Source organism: Ranitomeya variabilis, chromosome 2 (genome assembly GCF_051348905.1).
Source record: "Ranitomeya variabilis isolate aRanVar5 chromosome 2, aRanVar5.hap1, whole genome shotgun sequence".
Lineage (NCBI taxonomy): Eukaryota > Metazoa > Chordata > Amphibia > Anura > Dendrobatidae > Ranitomeya > Ranitomeya variabilis.
Genome location: NC_135233.1, coordinates 286634320 through 286652304, shown reverse-complemented (window position 1 = coordinate 286652304; position 17985 = coordinate 286634320). Strand labels below are relative to the sequence as shown.

The 17985-nt window shown below is 43.8% G+C and overlaps 1 protein-coding gene across 2 annotated transcripts in view; it reads right to left on the bottom strand.

Annotated features, from left to right (window-relative positions):
* Positions 1 to 1786: 1786 nt before the first annotated feature.
* The window catches only part of CUL4B (cullin 4B), a 76151-nt gene continuing 59952 nt past the window's right edge, over positions 1787 to 17985 (bottom strand). For both annotated transcript variants that reach the window (XM_077285081.1, XM_077285082.1), the window contains 4 exons: positions 17698 to 17803; positions 16795 to 16967; positions 7856 to 8008; positions 1787 to 3113 (listed from right to left, as the gene is read on the bottom strand). In XM_077285081.1, coding sequence (XP_077141196.1) covers positions 3018 to 3113; positions 7856 to 8008; positions 16795 to 16967; positions 17698 to 17803 — 528 coding nt within the window. In that variant the 3' untranslated portion in view covers positions 1787 to 3017. The remainder of the gene's footprint in view (positions 3114 to 7855; positions 8009 to 16794; positions 16968 to 17697; positions 17804 to 17985) is intronic.

Below are 17985 nucleotides of genomic sequence, written 5' to 3'. Positions count from 1 at the left end.
GACAGCAGTGTTGTAGCACAGCTCAGCAATTCCATGCTGTGAAGATCCCCATAAACCACCAATGAAATGTGTTTATAAATGGTGGTGAACACTGGTCAAGTGGTAGGTCACACAGTTACTACATTCAAAAATATAAATGGTCACCTTGCTTGTAGAAATGGAAATGGCCCAAATTGAGATCTATCAGTCAGGAAGAAAATGGAGAGCAGATGGAGGGACCTGCAGCACCAAGAAGAAAGGTGCTGCTGAGAAGTGTAGTCTTAGCATATAAAGGATAGGTCGGTATAATCAGCCCTGTAAAACTTGGGGCAGTGCAGCAAAAGATGAAAAACAAGCACAAACAGTACATGAAAGACACCATGTTTGCATGACTATTGTTGATACACAGTACAAAGCCGATACTGTGCTATGTAAAACAAACAAACAAAAAAAAAAAACACAAACATTGTGGGAATAACCCTTTAAGGAGAAAAGAAATGCAGACAGTTACCAGTAATTCATTAAAAGAAGCAAACTCCATGGAAAGTAAAAAGATTACCAGCATGTGTTAGTGGAACGTAGGGCGATTAATGCAAGCCTGGCAATTATTACCAGAAACTGCTGGAATTCCCAGCTAAGACTTCATGTAATTTTCACAGAATATGCCGTAAGACAGATGCATGTGCCACATCAATGTTGAGGATGGGAGGGCCCCAGCTCCACACTTGCTTGGCTTTTTTTAAATCTCATTAGAGAGCATGGACTACTCTTCATTAATATTCGCGTGAGACATAGCCCTAAACTTTAGTCAGAAGGGGGTCTCAGAGGTGAGATCGCATCTATCAGACATTATTAGGATATCCTATGGCTATGCCAAAGTCTAACAAAGGAATCCCCTTTTAATATGCACTACATTCCAGTATAAACCATTAAAAGCATAAAGAAAAAAAGTGGCCAAACATCGGGCATCAGTGAATCAGAAACATCGTACAAACCATAGTGTAGTGGAGGGGACCACAAGCTGGGAACGTCGATGAGGCTCACCTCTTAAGGTAAGTGCACACAGAATCATTTAGACGTTGGCGGCTTTGCCCACGTTCTTGCGGTGGCTCTGCAGCGGTCAGCTTTACTCTATACTGTTACACAATCTTCACCAAATTTTAATGCATCAAAAATAAACTGAAGCAATGTTACAAATAATTAAAAATTTTCTATAATTTTGTGTCTACAGCTTCTATATAGACCTACGTGTCTCTACTATAGCAGACTGAAAACAAATCCAAAGCAATCACAGTCACATTCCCTTCCATCTTTCACCTAATGATTTGTATATGCAATTTTCAATAATCAAGGAAACCATAGAAGATAAATGATTGGCTGTGACTTTTGTTTGTAGTCTCTTACCATAGGACACAGATCTGCACAGGAGTTGGGAGACACAAAACGACAAATCATTAATGAAGTATATTTGCAAAGTTGCATCTGAGAACAAATTAAAAACCGGTTGTGAAGGTGAACAAACCCTTTAAAAAGACGAGTAAATATAGATCTATATAAGAAAAAATATCCTCCTAATATGATTCACACATGGGTAAGTAAAGGTTTCTCAAGATTCCCTGCTAAAGTCGTTATTATAAAAATGTAGGCATTTTACGCATTTCGCAGCGAGCACCATTTGTCAGTCTTTCTTCCGCAGGACATTGCAGATGGGGAACGAAGCATTACATTCAACATCACTGCCAATAGATATTGTATAATGCTCTGTATAAGATAGACTTTGGATTTAGTATCACTGTAACTGAAGGACAACAGTCAGACATGAGTTTAATCATCGAGAACACTGCTCGAGGGACGGACTACATCTCCGGAAAGAATCAGACACGGCACAAAGAACAGGTTGATAGTTTGAGGCAATTCAAGAAAAGAATGTAAACTGGAAATGGCTGTATCTGATTTTTAAGATGAAAAGGAGTTAAAATATAAAGGTGCTTTAAAAGCACAATAACTAGAAGGAAATGGATTCTCTAATACCGCTTTGCAAAATGGAAAATCTATTCTGTACTTAAAAAAAATTTTTTTTATATATGCCTATTATATTTTCCTACAGACACACACTTGTAGCAGTAAATTCAATTGGAGTCTCTGATAAAAAAAGGCACAAAATTCACAAAACCCTTCAGTGAATTTACATTGCATACAATCCTCTCGCGCAATACCGAACCAGTAAAAAGTCAAATAAATGGCAATAGGCCTATATCGTAGGAAGCCACTATATAAAAGCTGTGGCGGATTATTTGCCACACTGTATGTCTCTATGAAATCCTGCGGGTAGGACGATCAGTGTGTGATTTGGGACGTTCCAGACAATTTTGTGGGCTAAAGCTGTACCTTCTCACCCATTAAAAAAAGAAAAAGCTTACAGCGTACAATCAACCATATCACACAGTGTTCAGCTGAATGGAAACAGAACAGAAGACGATTCTTCCTATACAGTTCAGCTTTGTACACACAAGTAGGAGTTCACAATACAAGCTCACGTGATGACATTATAGGAACAGGTTTAGACTCTGGTTTTGGAAGTAGTAAAATCTTCAATATCCAGGTAAGGCTTTAATAAAGGACTTCAGTCACCGGGGCTCCTGCAAGCCTTGCTGCACTCGTCTGTCGCCAGCTGGGTCTGCATGCAGATTCAACGATCGATCAGATGATGCCGCATTGGTTTCTTATTTAGCTTTATAAAGAGCTGGAAAAAATGATGTCGTATAGCCATGTAATCTTCAGAGTGTCCAGCAGATTACATCCCGGGAAAAACCCAGGACACATCATTCTAAACATGCAAAAGAGTTCAACAGCATTCTTAATAAATGTAACCTTTGACAGTTGGGTTCTCCAGTTGCCGAAAACAAAATTTCTGCTCATGTTTTCTTCTTTATGCAGGATTCAGTTATCAATGATGTAACAAGTTAATTTAATGAAATCAAGCTATTTTTTTTTATTTTCCGCTAGGTGTCCATCAAGACAAAGGCTGTCCTATTTTATTATGCAACATAATTGTACTGGTTTGGATTCTCTTTGTCTCTTTCCATGTAGTCCCTGTCTATTAAGGATTCTATTCTTTTCTTCAGATCTGCAGGCTAAAAAGAGAAAAAAATAAAAAAGTTGTGTTATGTTTGCTAACTCCCGGAAGGTTTGCATGGAGAAGAAATTATTATTTTTTCTCCCATTTATATAGGCAATTATTTATAGGATATGCAATCGCTACGATTCCCTAGCAACCAGGCAACCCCCACATGTACTTATGCTGGCTAACAGATGTAAATCATTCAGCTGCGGCGCTAATAACTAAAACTCTGAGCAGTAAAAAATACTTGGAGGACACCCGAGCATGCTCGAGAAATCTCGAGTAACGAGTATATTCGCTTATCAGTAGCTACGATCGATAGGGTGTTGACCACCAGGATCCCCCCATCAATTCTGAAAAAGAAAAGGCTGCAACGCTAATGTTGTAGCTGTTTTTGGACTGATCCAAAGTCAGATATGCTAGATCACCAGTGAGGCCCTCACAAAACTCACTGGTTATATTGGTTCTTAAGCCGTGCTTACAGCCTTTACCCAGAGAGATCGGAGAGATTGAAAGCACAAGAACAAGGTGAAAGAATAAAGGCTTCGTTACTGCAGCTGGAATCTGAATTTTCAATCTCTCCGGAAACTTGCACATTTGGCTTTGTTACCAAGCCCCACGTTGGGCGCCAAAACTGTTGTAGCTGTTTTTGTTCTGATCCAAAGTCAAATAATTCGGCCTCACTGGTGATCCGGCTTAAGAGTTTAGGCTCTCAAATAATGAGAACAGAATGCACACTTGTTGTGAGCATAATGTTTATTCACACTGAGAATATTACGTCTTATACCATTTACAAACAATGTAACTCATGCAACCCCCTCTTGTTACCCAGGTCATTATGACCATCATGCACCCATAACAGTTTTTGCAGAACCTGAAAACATTGGCTATGAGATAATTATGAAATCCTTGACTATGAGACTTAAACTGGGTAATACAAAACAACAAATGTAGAACACAGAAAACATTAACCCACCTATATCACTAATTAACGCTATATTCACGCGCAGCTTTTTTGTTGTTGCTTTTATAAGCAAATTAAGCTTTTACAGTTCCAACAAAAGCTACATGAGATTTCATCTACACCTCCTCCTTTACTCCAATCCCGCTACTACCTCCGCTACACTTCCCTCGTTTGAGGTGCACTCCGTCCGCATCTATTCCCCCTCCAACCTCCAGCTGGCTGTCATCTACTGCCCCCCAGAACTAGCCATCTCCACCTTTCTCGACCACCTCACCATCTGGCTATTTAATTTCCGCTCTGCTGACATCCCCACTATCATCATGGGTGACTTCAATATCCCCATTGACACTTCCACCTCAGCTGCCTCTAAACTTTTATCATTGACTGCCTCCTTTGGCCTCACTCAATGGTCCTCTGAGGCCACTCACAAAGATGGCAACACGCTGGACCTCATCTTAACCCGCCTCTGCTCCCTTACAAATCTCACTAACTCACCCCTCCCCCTGTCTGACCACAACCTACTGACATTCTCTTCCCTCTCCTCTCCCAGTGCGCAACCCCGACTCCACAAACTCACTCACCCTCGCAGAAATCTCAAACACCTCAATTTACAATCACTCTCTGAGACCATTCTCCCTCTTACAGACATAGCCTCCCTTCATGACACAGATGCTGCTGCCACTTTTTTATTTTTTTTTAACACCACAATAACAGCAACACTCGATTCGGCCGCCCCGCTCATGCATAGCAAAACTCGTACACTCAATATGCAGCCCTGGCTGACCAGCCTGACCAAAGAACTGAGACGGGCTTCCAGGATCGCTGAGCGGAGATGGAAGCAATCCCACTCTGCCGACCACTTCACTGCATACAAGCAGTCTCTCGCCAGCTTCAAGTCCACGCTCACTGTCGCAAAACAAACTTACTTCTCATCTCCTCCCTGTTTCACAACCCTAAACAGCTTTTCAACACTTTCAATTCTATACTCCGTCCCCCCGCACCCCCTCCCTCCCCTCTCATTTCTGCTGAAGACTTTGCCTTTTTCTTTAAAACAGAAGATCAATACGATCAGAGAAAGCTTTGGCCCGCAGCGCCCAATGTCCCTCTTAGCTGCTCAACCCTGTTCCTCCAAAACCAGCTTCTGCACTATGGCAGAAGATCAGCTCTCCACCCTCCTGTCAAGATCACACCTCACCACTTGCACACTTGACCCGCTCCCATCCCACCTCATCCCTAACCTTGCCACAGTCTTCATCCCAACCCTAACACACCTCTTCAACCTCTCACTCACAACAGGTGTCTTCCCCTCATCCTTCAAACATGCCAAGATCACACCCATCCTCAAAAAGCCCTCCCTCAACCCATCCTCTGTCTAGCTATCGCCCGATATCTCTTCTCCCTTATGCCTCATAATTACTGGAACAACATGTCCATCTTGAACTGTCCTTCCACCTCTCCTGCTCCCTCTTCGACTGGTTACAATCTGGCTTCTGACCCCATCACTCAACTGAAACTGCCCTAACTAAAGTCACCAATGACCTACTAACTGCCAAAAGCAAGCGACACTACTCTGTCCTCCTTCTCCTGGACCGGTCTTCTACCTTTGTAGCAGAAGGGATTGGTCCACAGTATCAGATACTCTCATCTCTTGGCATCACAGCCTTGGCCCTATCCTGGATCGCGTAATATCTGACAGACCAAACATTCAGTGTCTCCCTCTCCCACACCACCTCCTCACTCCGCCCCTTGTCTGTCGGTGTTCAAGGCTTTGCTCTAGGACCCCTACTCTTCTCCATCTACACCTTTGGCCTGGGACAGCTCATAAAATCCCAGGGTATGCAGTATCATCTCTACACTGATGACACGCAGATCTACCTATCCAGACCTGACCTCCTTACTTAACAAAATCCCACACTGTGTCTGCTATCTCGGCCTTCTTTTCTGCTCGCTTTCTAAAACTGAACATGTACAAAACAAAATTCATCATCTTTCCCCCATCTCACTCTACCCCTCCCCTCCACCAGACCTATCCATCAATGTCAATGGCTGCTAATTTTCCCCAGTCCCAAACGCCTGGTGCCTCGGGGTGATCCTCGACTCTGCCCTCTCTTTCAAGCCATATATGCAAGCCCTTGCCTCCTCCTGCCGTCTCAAACTCAAAAATATCACCTGGATCAGCGCATTCCTTGACCGCGACACCACAAAAACACTAGTACGTGGCCTTATCTCCCGCCTTGACTACTGCAACCTCCTACTCTCTGGCCTCCCCTCTAGCACCACTCCAATCCATCCTACACTCTGCTGCCCGACTAATCTACCTGTCTCCCCGCTATTCCCCAGCCTCTCCCCTATGCCAAGCCCTTCACAGGCTTCCTATCACCCAGAGACTCCAGTTCAAAACCCTTACAATGACATACAAAGCCATCTACAACCTGTCTCCTCCATACATCTGTGACATGGGGCTCCCGGTACTTACCCACATGCAACCTCTGATCCTCTCAAGATCTCCTTCTCTACTCCCCTCTCATCTCTTCTTCCCACAACCGCATCCAAGACTTCTCCCGTGCTTCCCCCCCCTACTCTGGAAGTCTCTACCACAACACATCAGATTCTCACCTACCATAGAAACCTTCAAAAAGAACCTGAAGACTCACCTCTTCCAACAAGCCTACAGCCTGCAGTGATCCTCAAACCTACTGAACCACTGCACAACCAGCTCAACCCTCTCCTAGTGTATCCTTACCCATCCCCTGCAGACTGTGAGCTCTCACGGGCAGGGCTCTCCTTCCTTATGTACCTGTACGCCTTGTTTTTGCTCATGTTTAATTGTATTTGTCTATATTAGCCCCTTTTTCACATGTAAAGCGCCATGGATTAACGGCGCTATAAAAATGTATAATAAAAAATAATGGTAATTTCATGCTTCCCCCACCTCTGACTAAATTTAACAACAGCAGCATGTCAATTCTTCCAGTGCTTTTGCAGCGTTTTTCCCCCATACAAAGCAATGAGAAAAAAAAAAAAAAAAAAGTTTTTTGCAATGGTTTCAAACAGCTTTTTGGGCGAATAAAACTAACTGTATTAAAACATGTACAGTACACCAAGTCCACATGCAATCCTCAACCAAAACTGCTGCAAAAAACTGTCAAAAATGCAGCTTAAACGCTGAAAAACAGTGAATGCTGAATGCAGCTTTTTTTCTTTTTTACTGCCAAGAGAAAAAGTTTTGACTGCAGAGAAGAAAATGCAGCAATAACACTGTGTAAATATAATTTAAGCATATAACCCCGTTACAATTTTTTCCGAGACAAGTGGCACATGCAACTGGAGTTTGACGACATTCAAGTGGCCATATCTAGGACAATCACAAGAACTAAGATGGAAGTTTTTTTAAGCATTTTACACACACACTAAAACAAGCTTATTTACATGCAGGGGATTGTAGCACTACTGTATTAAAGTAAATGGGGATACAGCTGCAGGTTACTGCAGAATTTTTGGGCTATGTTTGAAGGTTATTGCAGCACTTAAGTAGTTCTGCAGCTAGTTAATGAGGATCATGAGAGTTTTGGCAATCAGACTGCCACAAATCAGCAAAATGATGTAAAATCCTAGCAGTGTGCCATCGCCTTCTATAATGACTGCAGATATATGCAGCCACTTGTAAACTATGTCAATAACCACGGCAGATAAAACCACCACAGTACCATCACATAGAAAGCACAAAACCTCTGAACTTGTAAACCTATCCTAACAAAATATAGACACTAAACTAACACATGAAAAGTTACCTTTACTGGGAATTTAAGCTGGTTGTACACCTCTGACACCAAAAGATTGTGGCTAAGCGTTTTCCTCATCTTCATGATTCGGACAATGGCTGCGTCAATTTGGTATTGCCGGTCCTGAAAGACTCTCTCTGTAGTGCTGGCTTGTTCTTCCACCTTTAAAGATCAAATAGTTCACGTAAGGCTGGAGTCACATTAGCATATAGAGAAATATCGGTCCGATGTTGATCCGGAAAAGTTGGACGAGCGTCATGGGAGCACAATGCGATTTTCCTCCATTTAAAGCTAGTTTACAAACTAATAAAGCAATCTAAAATACAAGTATAGATAGATGATCGATAAAAAACAAACAGGACAGATGTCCTGTAGATATTTAATGTCACAAGCCCCCCCCTACATATAATAAACACCCTTTATTGCTTTTCATGTGGCACTAAAGGGTGTTTTAGCCTTATTTAACCTATTAAAAAAATATATAATAATTTTTATTTCCAAATAACCAGCTAAAAGAAAGCAGACAGCTGGAAAGTGGCCACTATCCATGGTGCTTCACCGTCTATTAATATCAGCTCAAAGCTGTCTACATAGCCTTTAGCAGTTAGTAGTTATTGAAAATGGGAACATCCCCCCCCACCCCCACAAAAAAAAAAAATGGTCAGAGGGTAATGCTTTTCTCGCATTTCGCTTGCCCGATTTATACGGCAGCCAGATAGACACAAGAAACAGGGAAACAGGACACTTTAAAAAAAAAAAAAAACCCACAAAATATGTATAGTCTTTCTTTTTAAAGGGAATCTGTCACCCCTAAAATCGTATATGAGCTGTGGCCACCGCCATCAGGGGCTTATCTACAGCATTCTGTAATGCTGTAGATAAGCCCCCGATGTAACCTGAAAGATGAGAAAAAGAGGTTAGATTATACTCACCCAGGGGCGGTCCCGCTGCGGTCCAGGTCCGATGGGCGTCGCGGTCCAGCAACTCCTATCTTCTACAATGACGGTCTTCTTGTCTTTCTGCTGCAGCCCCTGTTGAGGGCAGAGCAAAGTACTGCAGTGCGCAGGTGCTGTGCCTCTCCGACCTGTACCGGTGCCTTCGAACTTCAGTACTTTGCTCTGCCCTTAACAGGGAAGACAAAGTGCGCCTGTGCCGAAGCCGTGGCAGGAAGACAAGAAGAGGATGTGATCGTATGAAGATAGGAGGCGACAGACGTGGATCGCGACGCCCATCGGACCCGGACCGCAGTGGGACCGCCCCTGGGTGAGTATATTATAACCTTTATTTCTCATCTTTCAGGTTACATCGGGGGCTTATCTACAGCATTACAAAATGCTGTAGATAAGCCCCTGATGCCAGTGGCCACAGCTCATATACGATTTTGGGGTGACAGATTCCCTTTAAAAGAACAACAAAGATGCAAACAAGGAGATTGTCCGATTGGTCTATCCACCATACACCGAGGGCAGAGCCAATATTAACCTGCAAGTTCCTTATCAGAAATTTCATCCACATTAATATCCAGGAATATTTCTAGTGATGCAATATAACTGAGATCTAGGTGTTTGAGAGATTGCCAGAAAGATTTTTCACAGTTCTGTCCATTAACCCCTTCATGACCCAGCCTATTTTGACCTTAATGACCTGGCCATTTTTTGCAATTCTGACCAGTGTCCCTTTATGAGGTAATAACTCAGGAACGCTTCAACGGATCCTAGCGATTCTGAGACTGTTTTTTCGTGACATATTGGGCTTCATGTTAGTGGTAAATTTAGGTCGATAATTTCTGCGTTTATTTGTGAAAAAAACGGAAATTTGGCAAAAATTTTGAAAATTTCGCAATTTTCACATTTTGAATTTTTATTCTGTTAAACCAGAGAGTTGTGACACAAAATAGTTAATAAATAACATTTCCCACATGTCTACTTTACATCAGCACAATTTTGGAACCCAAATTTTTTTTTGCTAGGAAGTTATAAGGGTTAAAATTTGACCAGTGATTTCTCATTTTTACAACAAAATTTACAAAACCATTTTTTTAGGGACCACCTCACATTTGAAGTCAGTTTCAAGGTTCTATATGGCTGAAAATACCCAAAAGTGACACCATTTTAAAAACCACCCCTCAAGGTGCTCAAAACCACATTCAAGAAGTTTGTTAACCCTTCAGGTGTTTCACAGCGGCAGAAGCAACATGGAAGGAAAAAATGAACATTTAACTTTTTAGTCACAAAAATGATCTTTTAGCAACAATTTTTTTTTATTTTCCCAAGGGTAAAAGGAGAAACTGGACCACGAAAGTTGTTGTCCAATTTGTCCTGAGTACGCTGATACCTCATATGTGGGGGTAAACCACTGTTTGGGCACATGGTAAGGCTTGGAAGGGAAGGAGCGCCATTTGACTTTTTGAATGAAAAATTATCTCCATCGTTAGTGGACACCATGTCGCGTTTGGAGAGCCCCTGTGTGCCTAAACATTGGAGGTCCCCCACAATTGACCCCATTTTGGAAACTAGACCCCCAAAGGAACTTATCTAGATGCATAGTGAGCACTTTAAACCCTCAGGTGCTTCACAAATTGATCCGTAAAAATGAAAGTACTTTTTTTTTTAACAAAAAAATTCTTTTAGCCTCAATTTTTTCATTTTCACATGGGCAACAGGATAAAATGGATCCTAAAATTTGTTGGGAAATTTCTCCTGAGTACACAGATACCTCACATGTGGGGGTAAACCACTGTTTGGGCGCACGGCAAGGCTCGGAAGGGAAGGCGCACCATTTGACTTTTTGAATGGAAAATTAGCTCCAATCGTTAGCGGACACCATGTCGCTTTTGGAGAGCCCCTGTGTGCCTAAACATTGGAGCTCCCCCACAAGTGACCCCATTTTGGAAACTAGACCCCCCAATGAACTTATCTAGATGCATAGTGAGCACTTTAAACCCCCAGGTGCTTCACAGAAGTTTATAACGCAGAGCCGTGAAAATAAAAAAAAAAATTTCTTTTCTCAAAAATTATTTTTTAGCCCAGAATTTTTTATTTTCCCAAGGGTAACAGGAGAAATTTGACCCCAAACGTTGTTGTCCAGTTTCTCCTGAGTACGCTGATACCCCATATGTGGGGGTAATCCACTGTTTGGGCACATGCCGGGGCTCAGAAGTGAAGTAGTGATGTTTTGAAATGCAGACTTTGATGGAATGCTCTGAAGGCGTCACGTTGCGTTTGCAGAGCCCCTGATGTGCCTAAACAGTAGAAACCCCCCACAAGTGACCCCATTTTGGAAACTAGACCCCCAAAGGAACTTATCTAGATGTGTGGTGAGCACTTTGAACCCCCAAGTGCTTCACAGAAGTTTATAACGCAGAGCCATGAAAATAAAAAATCACTTTTCTTTCCTGAAAAATAATTTTTTAGCCCGCAATTTTTTATTTTCCCAAGGGTTACAGGAGAAATTGGACCCCAAAATTTGTTGTCCAGTTTCTCCTGAGTACGCTGGTACCCCATATGTGGGGGTAAACCACTGTTTGGGCACACGTCGGGACTCGGAAGGGAGGGAGGGAGCACCATTTGACTTTTTCAACGCAAGATTGGCTGGAATCAATGGTGGCGCCATGTCGTGTTTGGAGACCCCCTGATGTGCCTAAACAGTGGAAACCCCTCAATTCTAACTCCAACACTAACCCCAACACACCCCTAACCCTAATCCCAACCCTAACCACAACACACCCCTAACCCTAATTCCAGCCCTAACTCTAATTCCAACCCTAACCCTAAGGCTATGTGCCCACGTTGCGGATTTGTGTGCGGATTTTTCCTTACCGTTTTTGAAAAATCTGCAGGTAAAACGCACTGCGCTTTACCTGCGGATTTACAGCGGATTTCCAGTGTTTTTTGTGTGGATTTCACCTGCGGATTCCTATTATGGAGCAGGTGTAAAACGCTGCGGAATCCGCACAAAGAATTGACATGCTGCGGAAAATACAAGGCAGCGTTTCCGTGCTGTATTTTCTGCACCATGGGCACAGCGGATTCGGTTTTCCATAGGTTTACGTGGTACTATAAACGTCATGGAAAACTGCTACGAATCAATCCGCTGCAGATCCGCAGCCAAATCCGCACCGTGTGCACATAGCCTTATTCTAACCCTAATTCCAACCCTAGCCCTAATTCTAACCCTAGCCCTAATTCTAACCCTAATTCTAGCCCTAGCCCTAAGTGCAACCCTAAGTGCAACCCTATCCCTAAGTGCAACCCTATCCCTAAGTGCAACCCTATCCCTAAGTGCAACCCTATCCCTAAGTGCAACCCTATCCCTAAGTGCAACCCTATCCCTAAGTGCAACCCTATCCCTAAGTGCAACCCTAAGTGCAACCCTATCCCTAAGTGCAACCCTAAGTGCAACCTTATCCCTAAATGCAACCCTAACCCTAAGTGCAACCCTAACCCTAAGTGCAACCCTAACCCTAAGTGCAACCCTAACCCTAAGTGCAACCCTAACCCTAAGTGCAACCCTAACCCTAAGTGCAACCCTAACCCTAAGTGCAACCCTAACCCTAAGTGCAACCCTAACCCTAAGTGCAACCCTAACCCTACCCCGAACAGAAAAACAAAAATAAATATATTTTCTGTATTTTATTATTGTCCCTACCTATGGGGGTGATAAAGGGGGGGGTTTATTTACTATTTTTTTTATTTTGATCGCTGTGATAGAACTTATCACAGAGATCAAAATGTACAGGGAACGAATCTGCCGGCCGATTCGGCGGGCGCACTGCGCATGCGCCCGCCATTTTCCAAGATGGCGGCGCCCATGCGAGGAGACGGAGGACACCGGGACTAGGTAAGTATGGGGGGGGTGCGATCGGACAGCGGGGGGTCGGAGCGGAGGACGGCGGGGGGGGGGGGGGGGCGGTGGGGAGAGGAAGGCGCTTAGGACAGGACGGAGGGGTAGGGAACACTGACGGCGGCTGCAGATCGCCGCCGCCAGTCGGTGGGGGGGCCAGATCGGGGTCTCTAGCCATGGCCGATGCTATTGCAGCATCGGCCATGGCTGGATTGTAATATTTCACCAATTTTCATAGGTGAAATATTACAGATTGCTCTGATTGGCTGTTTCACTTTCAACAGCCAATCAGAGCGATCGTAGCCACGGGGGGAGGGGAAGCAACCCCCCCCTGGGCTGAAGTACCACTCCCCCTGTCCCTGTAGGTCGGGTGAAATTGGAGTTAACCCTTTCACCCGATCTGCAGGGACGTGATCATTCTGTGACACAGCATATGCGTCACAGGTCGGATTGGCACCGACTTTCATGACGCATACGCTGTGTCACAGGTCGGGAAGGGGTTAAATATCACATACAAGCTATGAAATATTTAGTGCTATTTGTCTAAAACCCATACATAAAAAGTAGCTACTGAACCCATTTTACACCCGGGTGGCAAGCATTCATATTGGTATATGGTCTCCATCTTGGTATGTGCTGCTACCATCTTGCGCCCCCTTCTTGTCATGTGCAGCCCCCATCCTGCACCCTCATCCTGTTTTGTGATCTCCATCTTGTCATGTGCTACTCTCTTCCTGTGCCCTCATCCTATCGTGCTCCCATCCTGCGCCCCAATCCTGTTATGTGCTGCTCCCATCCTGCACCCCCATGCTGTCATGTGCTGCCCCATTCTGCACCCCCATGCTGTCATGTGCTGCCCCCATCCTGTTGTGTGCTGCTCCAATTCTGCGCCCCCATCCTGCACCCCAATTCCGTCAATCCACAATACACGTACAAATCCACGGAGCCAGAGCAAGAAAACCAAGCTAAATGCGAGCAGGAGCCAAAAGGAGCTTTACCTGAGGAGGCGCTGCCAACCATCAGAAGACAAACCACAGGAGCCAGCTCCTAGAGGGAACCCCACCAGAGAGCATCAGGGGGAAGGGGTGCAAGGCATGGCCATGGGGGGGGGGGGGGGGAGACAGACAGAGGTAATGAGAAACCGCAGAAGGACAATCCTGGACTTGGAGCAGTACAGAGGAAAGGAAACATGTGAAGCACAACTAATCGCATTGCTGTCCATTGGCCTCACAATATGACAGCTGCGACCAGCCGACAGCTGCGACCAGCCACCTGATAGCTCCTAGCTCCGCCCTGTCAGGAGGCGGTCTCCACCGGTGAGGTCCTCGGCAACTCCGCTTCGTGATGCTGCCTCTGAGACAGCTCTCTGGTTGCCACTGCAGGCCCGAAGAGACCCCGCGGCAATACCTGATAGGTAAGTTGTGCCGGAGATCGCGGTATGCGTTCAGTGCTTACGCATACCGCGATCTCCTGGGCCACAATCCTCATCCCCGGATGCGTAACTCTGTGGGGTCCAGACTGCGCAGGCGCATCGCGCTTGTGCAGTCTATAAAGGCTTTGGAGAGAGTGACGCTCCTACCTTTATATTATAGATACTAGATGGTGGCCCGATTCTAACGCATCGGGTATTCTAGAATATGCATGTATGTATGTATGTATGTATGTATGTATGTATGTATGTATGCATGCATGCATGCATGCATGTATGCATGCATGCATGCATGCATGTATGCATGCATGCATGCATGCATGCATGCATGTATGCATGCATGCATGTATGTATGTAGCAGCCACATAGTATATAGCACAGGCCACATAGTATATAACACTGGCCAGGTAATATATAGCACAGCCTACACAGTATCTAACACTGGCCATAGAAGTAAATAGTCCCATACAGCTTCATATGATACACGACTACTCAGCACAGCTGGGGCCACCGTACACGTAGATCACTACGCCCAGGTCCGGCCACTCACCGTGTAATAAAAATAAAAATAGTTAGATACTCACCCGCCGGGGTCCACCGAAGCTGTGCCGATGCACGAGCGGCTGCCGCCATCTTTCGTTCCCAGGATGCATTGCGAAATTACCCAGATGACTTAGCGGTCTCGTGAGACCACTAAGTCTTCTGGGTAATTTCGCAATGCATCTCTGGGAACGGAAGCTGGTGGCAGGAGCGGGCGCATCGTCGGACGACGGAAGGTGAGAATAGCAGGTTTTTTGTTTTTTTATTATGTTTAACATTAGATCTTTTTTACTATTGATGCTGCATAGGCAGAATAAATAGTAAAAAGTTGGGGACACACAGGGTTAATAGCAGCGTTAACGGAGTGCGTTACCCGCGGCATAACACGGTCCGATAACGCTGGCATTAACCCTGTGTGAGCGGTGACTGGAGGGGAGTATGGAGCGGGCACCGGACACTGACTGGACGGGAGTAGGGAGGGATTAATTCTCGGCCGGGCTGTGCCCGTCGCTGATTGGTCTCGCCAGCTTCCTGTCCTGGCTGCCGTGACCAATCAGCGACGCGGGATTTCCGTGACGGAAGTTGCAGACAGACAGAAGGACAGACAGAAAGACGGAAGTACCCCTTAGACAATTATATAGTAGATTGGGAGCAGCATAACACCCATGGTCTGTGTCCACCAATGAGGCAAAGGAGAAAAACATTTTACAGTGGCATGTAAACGTATTGGCACCCCTGGTTAAAATGACTTATTGTCAACTGTTAAGCAAGTTGAAAATGAAATGTTTTCTATAAGGCCTAATGACATATTTCCTTTATGTTTTATGCAAAAGATAGAGATACAGGTTTATCTTTTACATTTCAAAAATTTAAAAAAGGAAAATGGCAGATGTAAAAGTTTGGGCACCCTTGGAGATTTGTGTGCTCATATAAGTTTGGCCACAGTTTTAGACCTTAGCCTGATAGGAATGACCAGGTGATGCAAATTTGCCAGCTTGATAAAAACCCGGCCTCCTCTATCCTTGTGCCAAAATACAGCAGCCATGGGCTCTTTAAGCAGCTGCCTATCACTCTGAAAATGGTGGAGGCCCACACAGCAGGAGAAGGCTATACGATGATAGCAAAGTGTTTTCAAGTTGTCCTTTCCTCAGTTCAAAATGTAATTAAGTCAAGATAAGGTCTGGAAGATCAAGCAGAATTTCAGTCAGAACTGCTCCTATGAAAGGAAAATCAGAACCCCCGCTTGACTGCTAAAGACCTTCAGAATGATTTATCAGACTCTAGAGTTGTGGTACATTGTTCAACTGTTCAGAGACACCTGCACAAATATGGCCTTTATGGAAGTGTCATCAAAAGAAAACCTCTCTTGCGTAATCACCATAAAATTCAATGTCAGAAGTATGCAAAAGAACATCTAAATAAGCCTGATGCATTTTGGAAACAAAACATGTAGACCGATGAGATTAAAGTAGAACTCTTTGACCACAATGATCAAAGGTATGTGTGGACAAAAAAAAAAAAAAAAGCATATAATTTCAGGATAAGAACATTTCGCCAACCATTAAGCATGGAGGTGGATCAATCATGCTTTGAGGTTGTGATGCAGCCAATGGCACAGGGAGCATTTCACAGGTAGAGGGAAGAATGGATTCATGAAATTTCAACAAAATTCTTGACGCATACATGACATGATGATATATATATACACATACACATATATACATACATATACACACACATATATACACACACACATACATACATATATACACACACACACACACACACGTTTTTTTATTTTTTTGCTTGTAATACAAGGGAAATGTATAATCTTTAACTTTATGCCTTTTAGAGATCATTTCATCTTCAACATACTTAACTGTTCACAATAACAGTAATTTTGACCAGGGGTGCCCAAACTTTTACATGCCACTGTAGGAACCTTTTGCATCCCTAGGGAGAACATTGCCCAGTTTTCTCTTTTCTTATAAGCTTGTAGCTGCCATAACAGGGAAAAGTACAGTAATCCTTGTAAAAACAGCAATGCACAAGAGTTGGGAAAGGTCTGCGACAGAGGCGGTAACAGAACACCAGTGTGCATGGAGCCTTCCAGGAAAGGTGTTATACAGTAAAGTACCGTTTCTTTCATCTGAATCTGGTTAATTCTTATCCTGAACAGCTGATGCTTGAAGTCATCATTGAAGGTGAACTTGTCTCCATCATCTACGTCTTTACTCTTGGGATTCTTGGCGAGAACTCTGGCTCGACCACAGGCCAACGACTGCAGTGTTCTCCTTAATTCACTATCCTCTGGACAAACGAAAGGAACGGTTAAAAAGCAAAAACAAAAAAACACCTACGGTATATGTTTAAGAGTAACACTAGTTTTTGCTTCATAAATAGTACAAAGGAAAATATGAAATGTTGTAATATGTTATCAGAGGAATCTCCAGGACTGATCATTCACTCTGAATTCATGGGTAAAATCTGTCTTCAGTGATTACAGACTTTCCCATTACTCAGACTGCAGATGACATTTGGTGATTTTCAATGTCTATGGGGAGAAGAAGTTAATAGGCAGACACGGACAATCTGCTGCAAGTTCTGATGAAACGAGTTACCGTTCTCCATAGAACTTCATGAGCACCAGCTGTCATCTCATCTCTGATGTGGGAAAGTCTGTATTCACCAAAGACAGATTATATCCCTAAACAGAAAAAGTTTGCGAGAAGCAGATTTTGTTGATCAGATATACATCAAAGTTTCTTATTTTCGTGTGAACCATTGATTTATGGAGGAAAAGAATAAAGTGTTACCCATTCTTTATTTTTACAGCACCACTGATTCCATGGTGCTGTACATGAGTAGGAGTTACACACAAAATAGAAATATAAATTACAGAAATTAATGCTGACCGCCTAGTACAGAAAGGAGATGGCCCTGCCCTTGGGGGCTTACGGTCTATACACCAAGGTTCTGTTAAATTCACAATGTTATTTTGTAAACTTCATTATAACAATGTTATCCATTGACCACTCACCTATGCCAGTAGCTTGCCTTATGTCTTCAAAACTAAATTCCTCACCCTCGTTAAACATGAGCAGAACAAGTGTCTGGAAGAGCGAAACTTGTAACTCTTTTTTACCCTAAAAGAGATTGAGAGAAAGAGTAACATGTTTTTCTAAGTACCCGGAGTCACATGAGTATTCTGAAAGTGTATCCATCACTGTAATTACGTAGGCACGACTGTTTCAATACAACAATTGAGTTTAGAATTCGTGATGAGCGAATGCGCTGGGATAAGGCGCTATCTGAGCATGCTCATGTC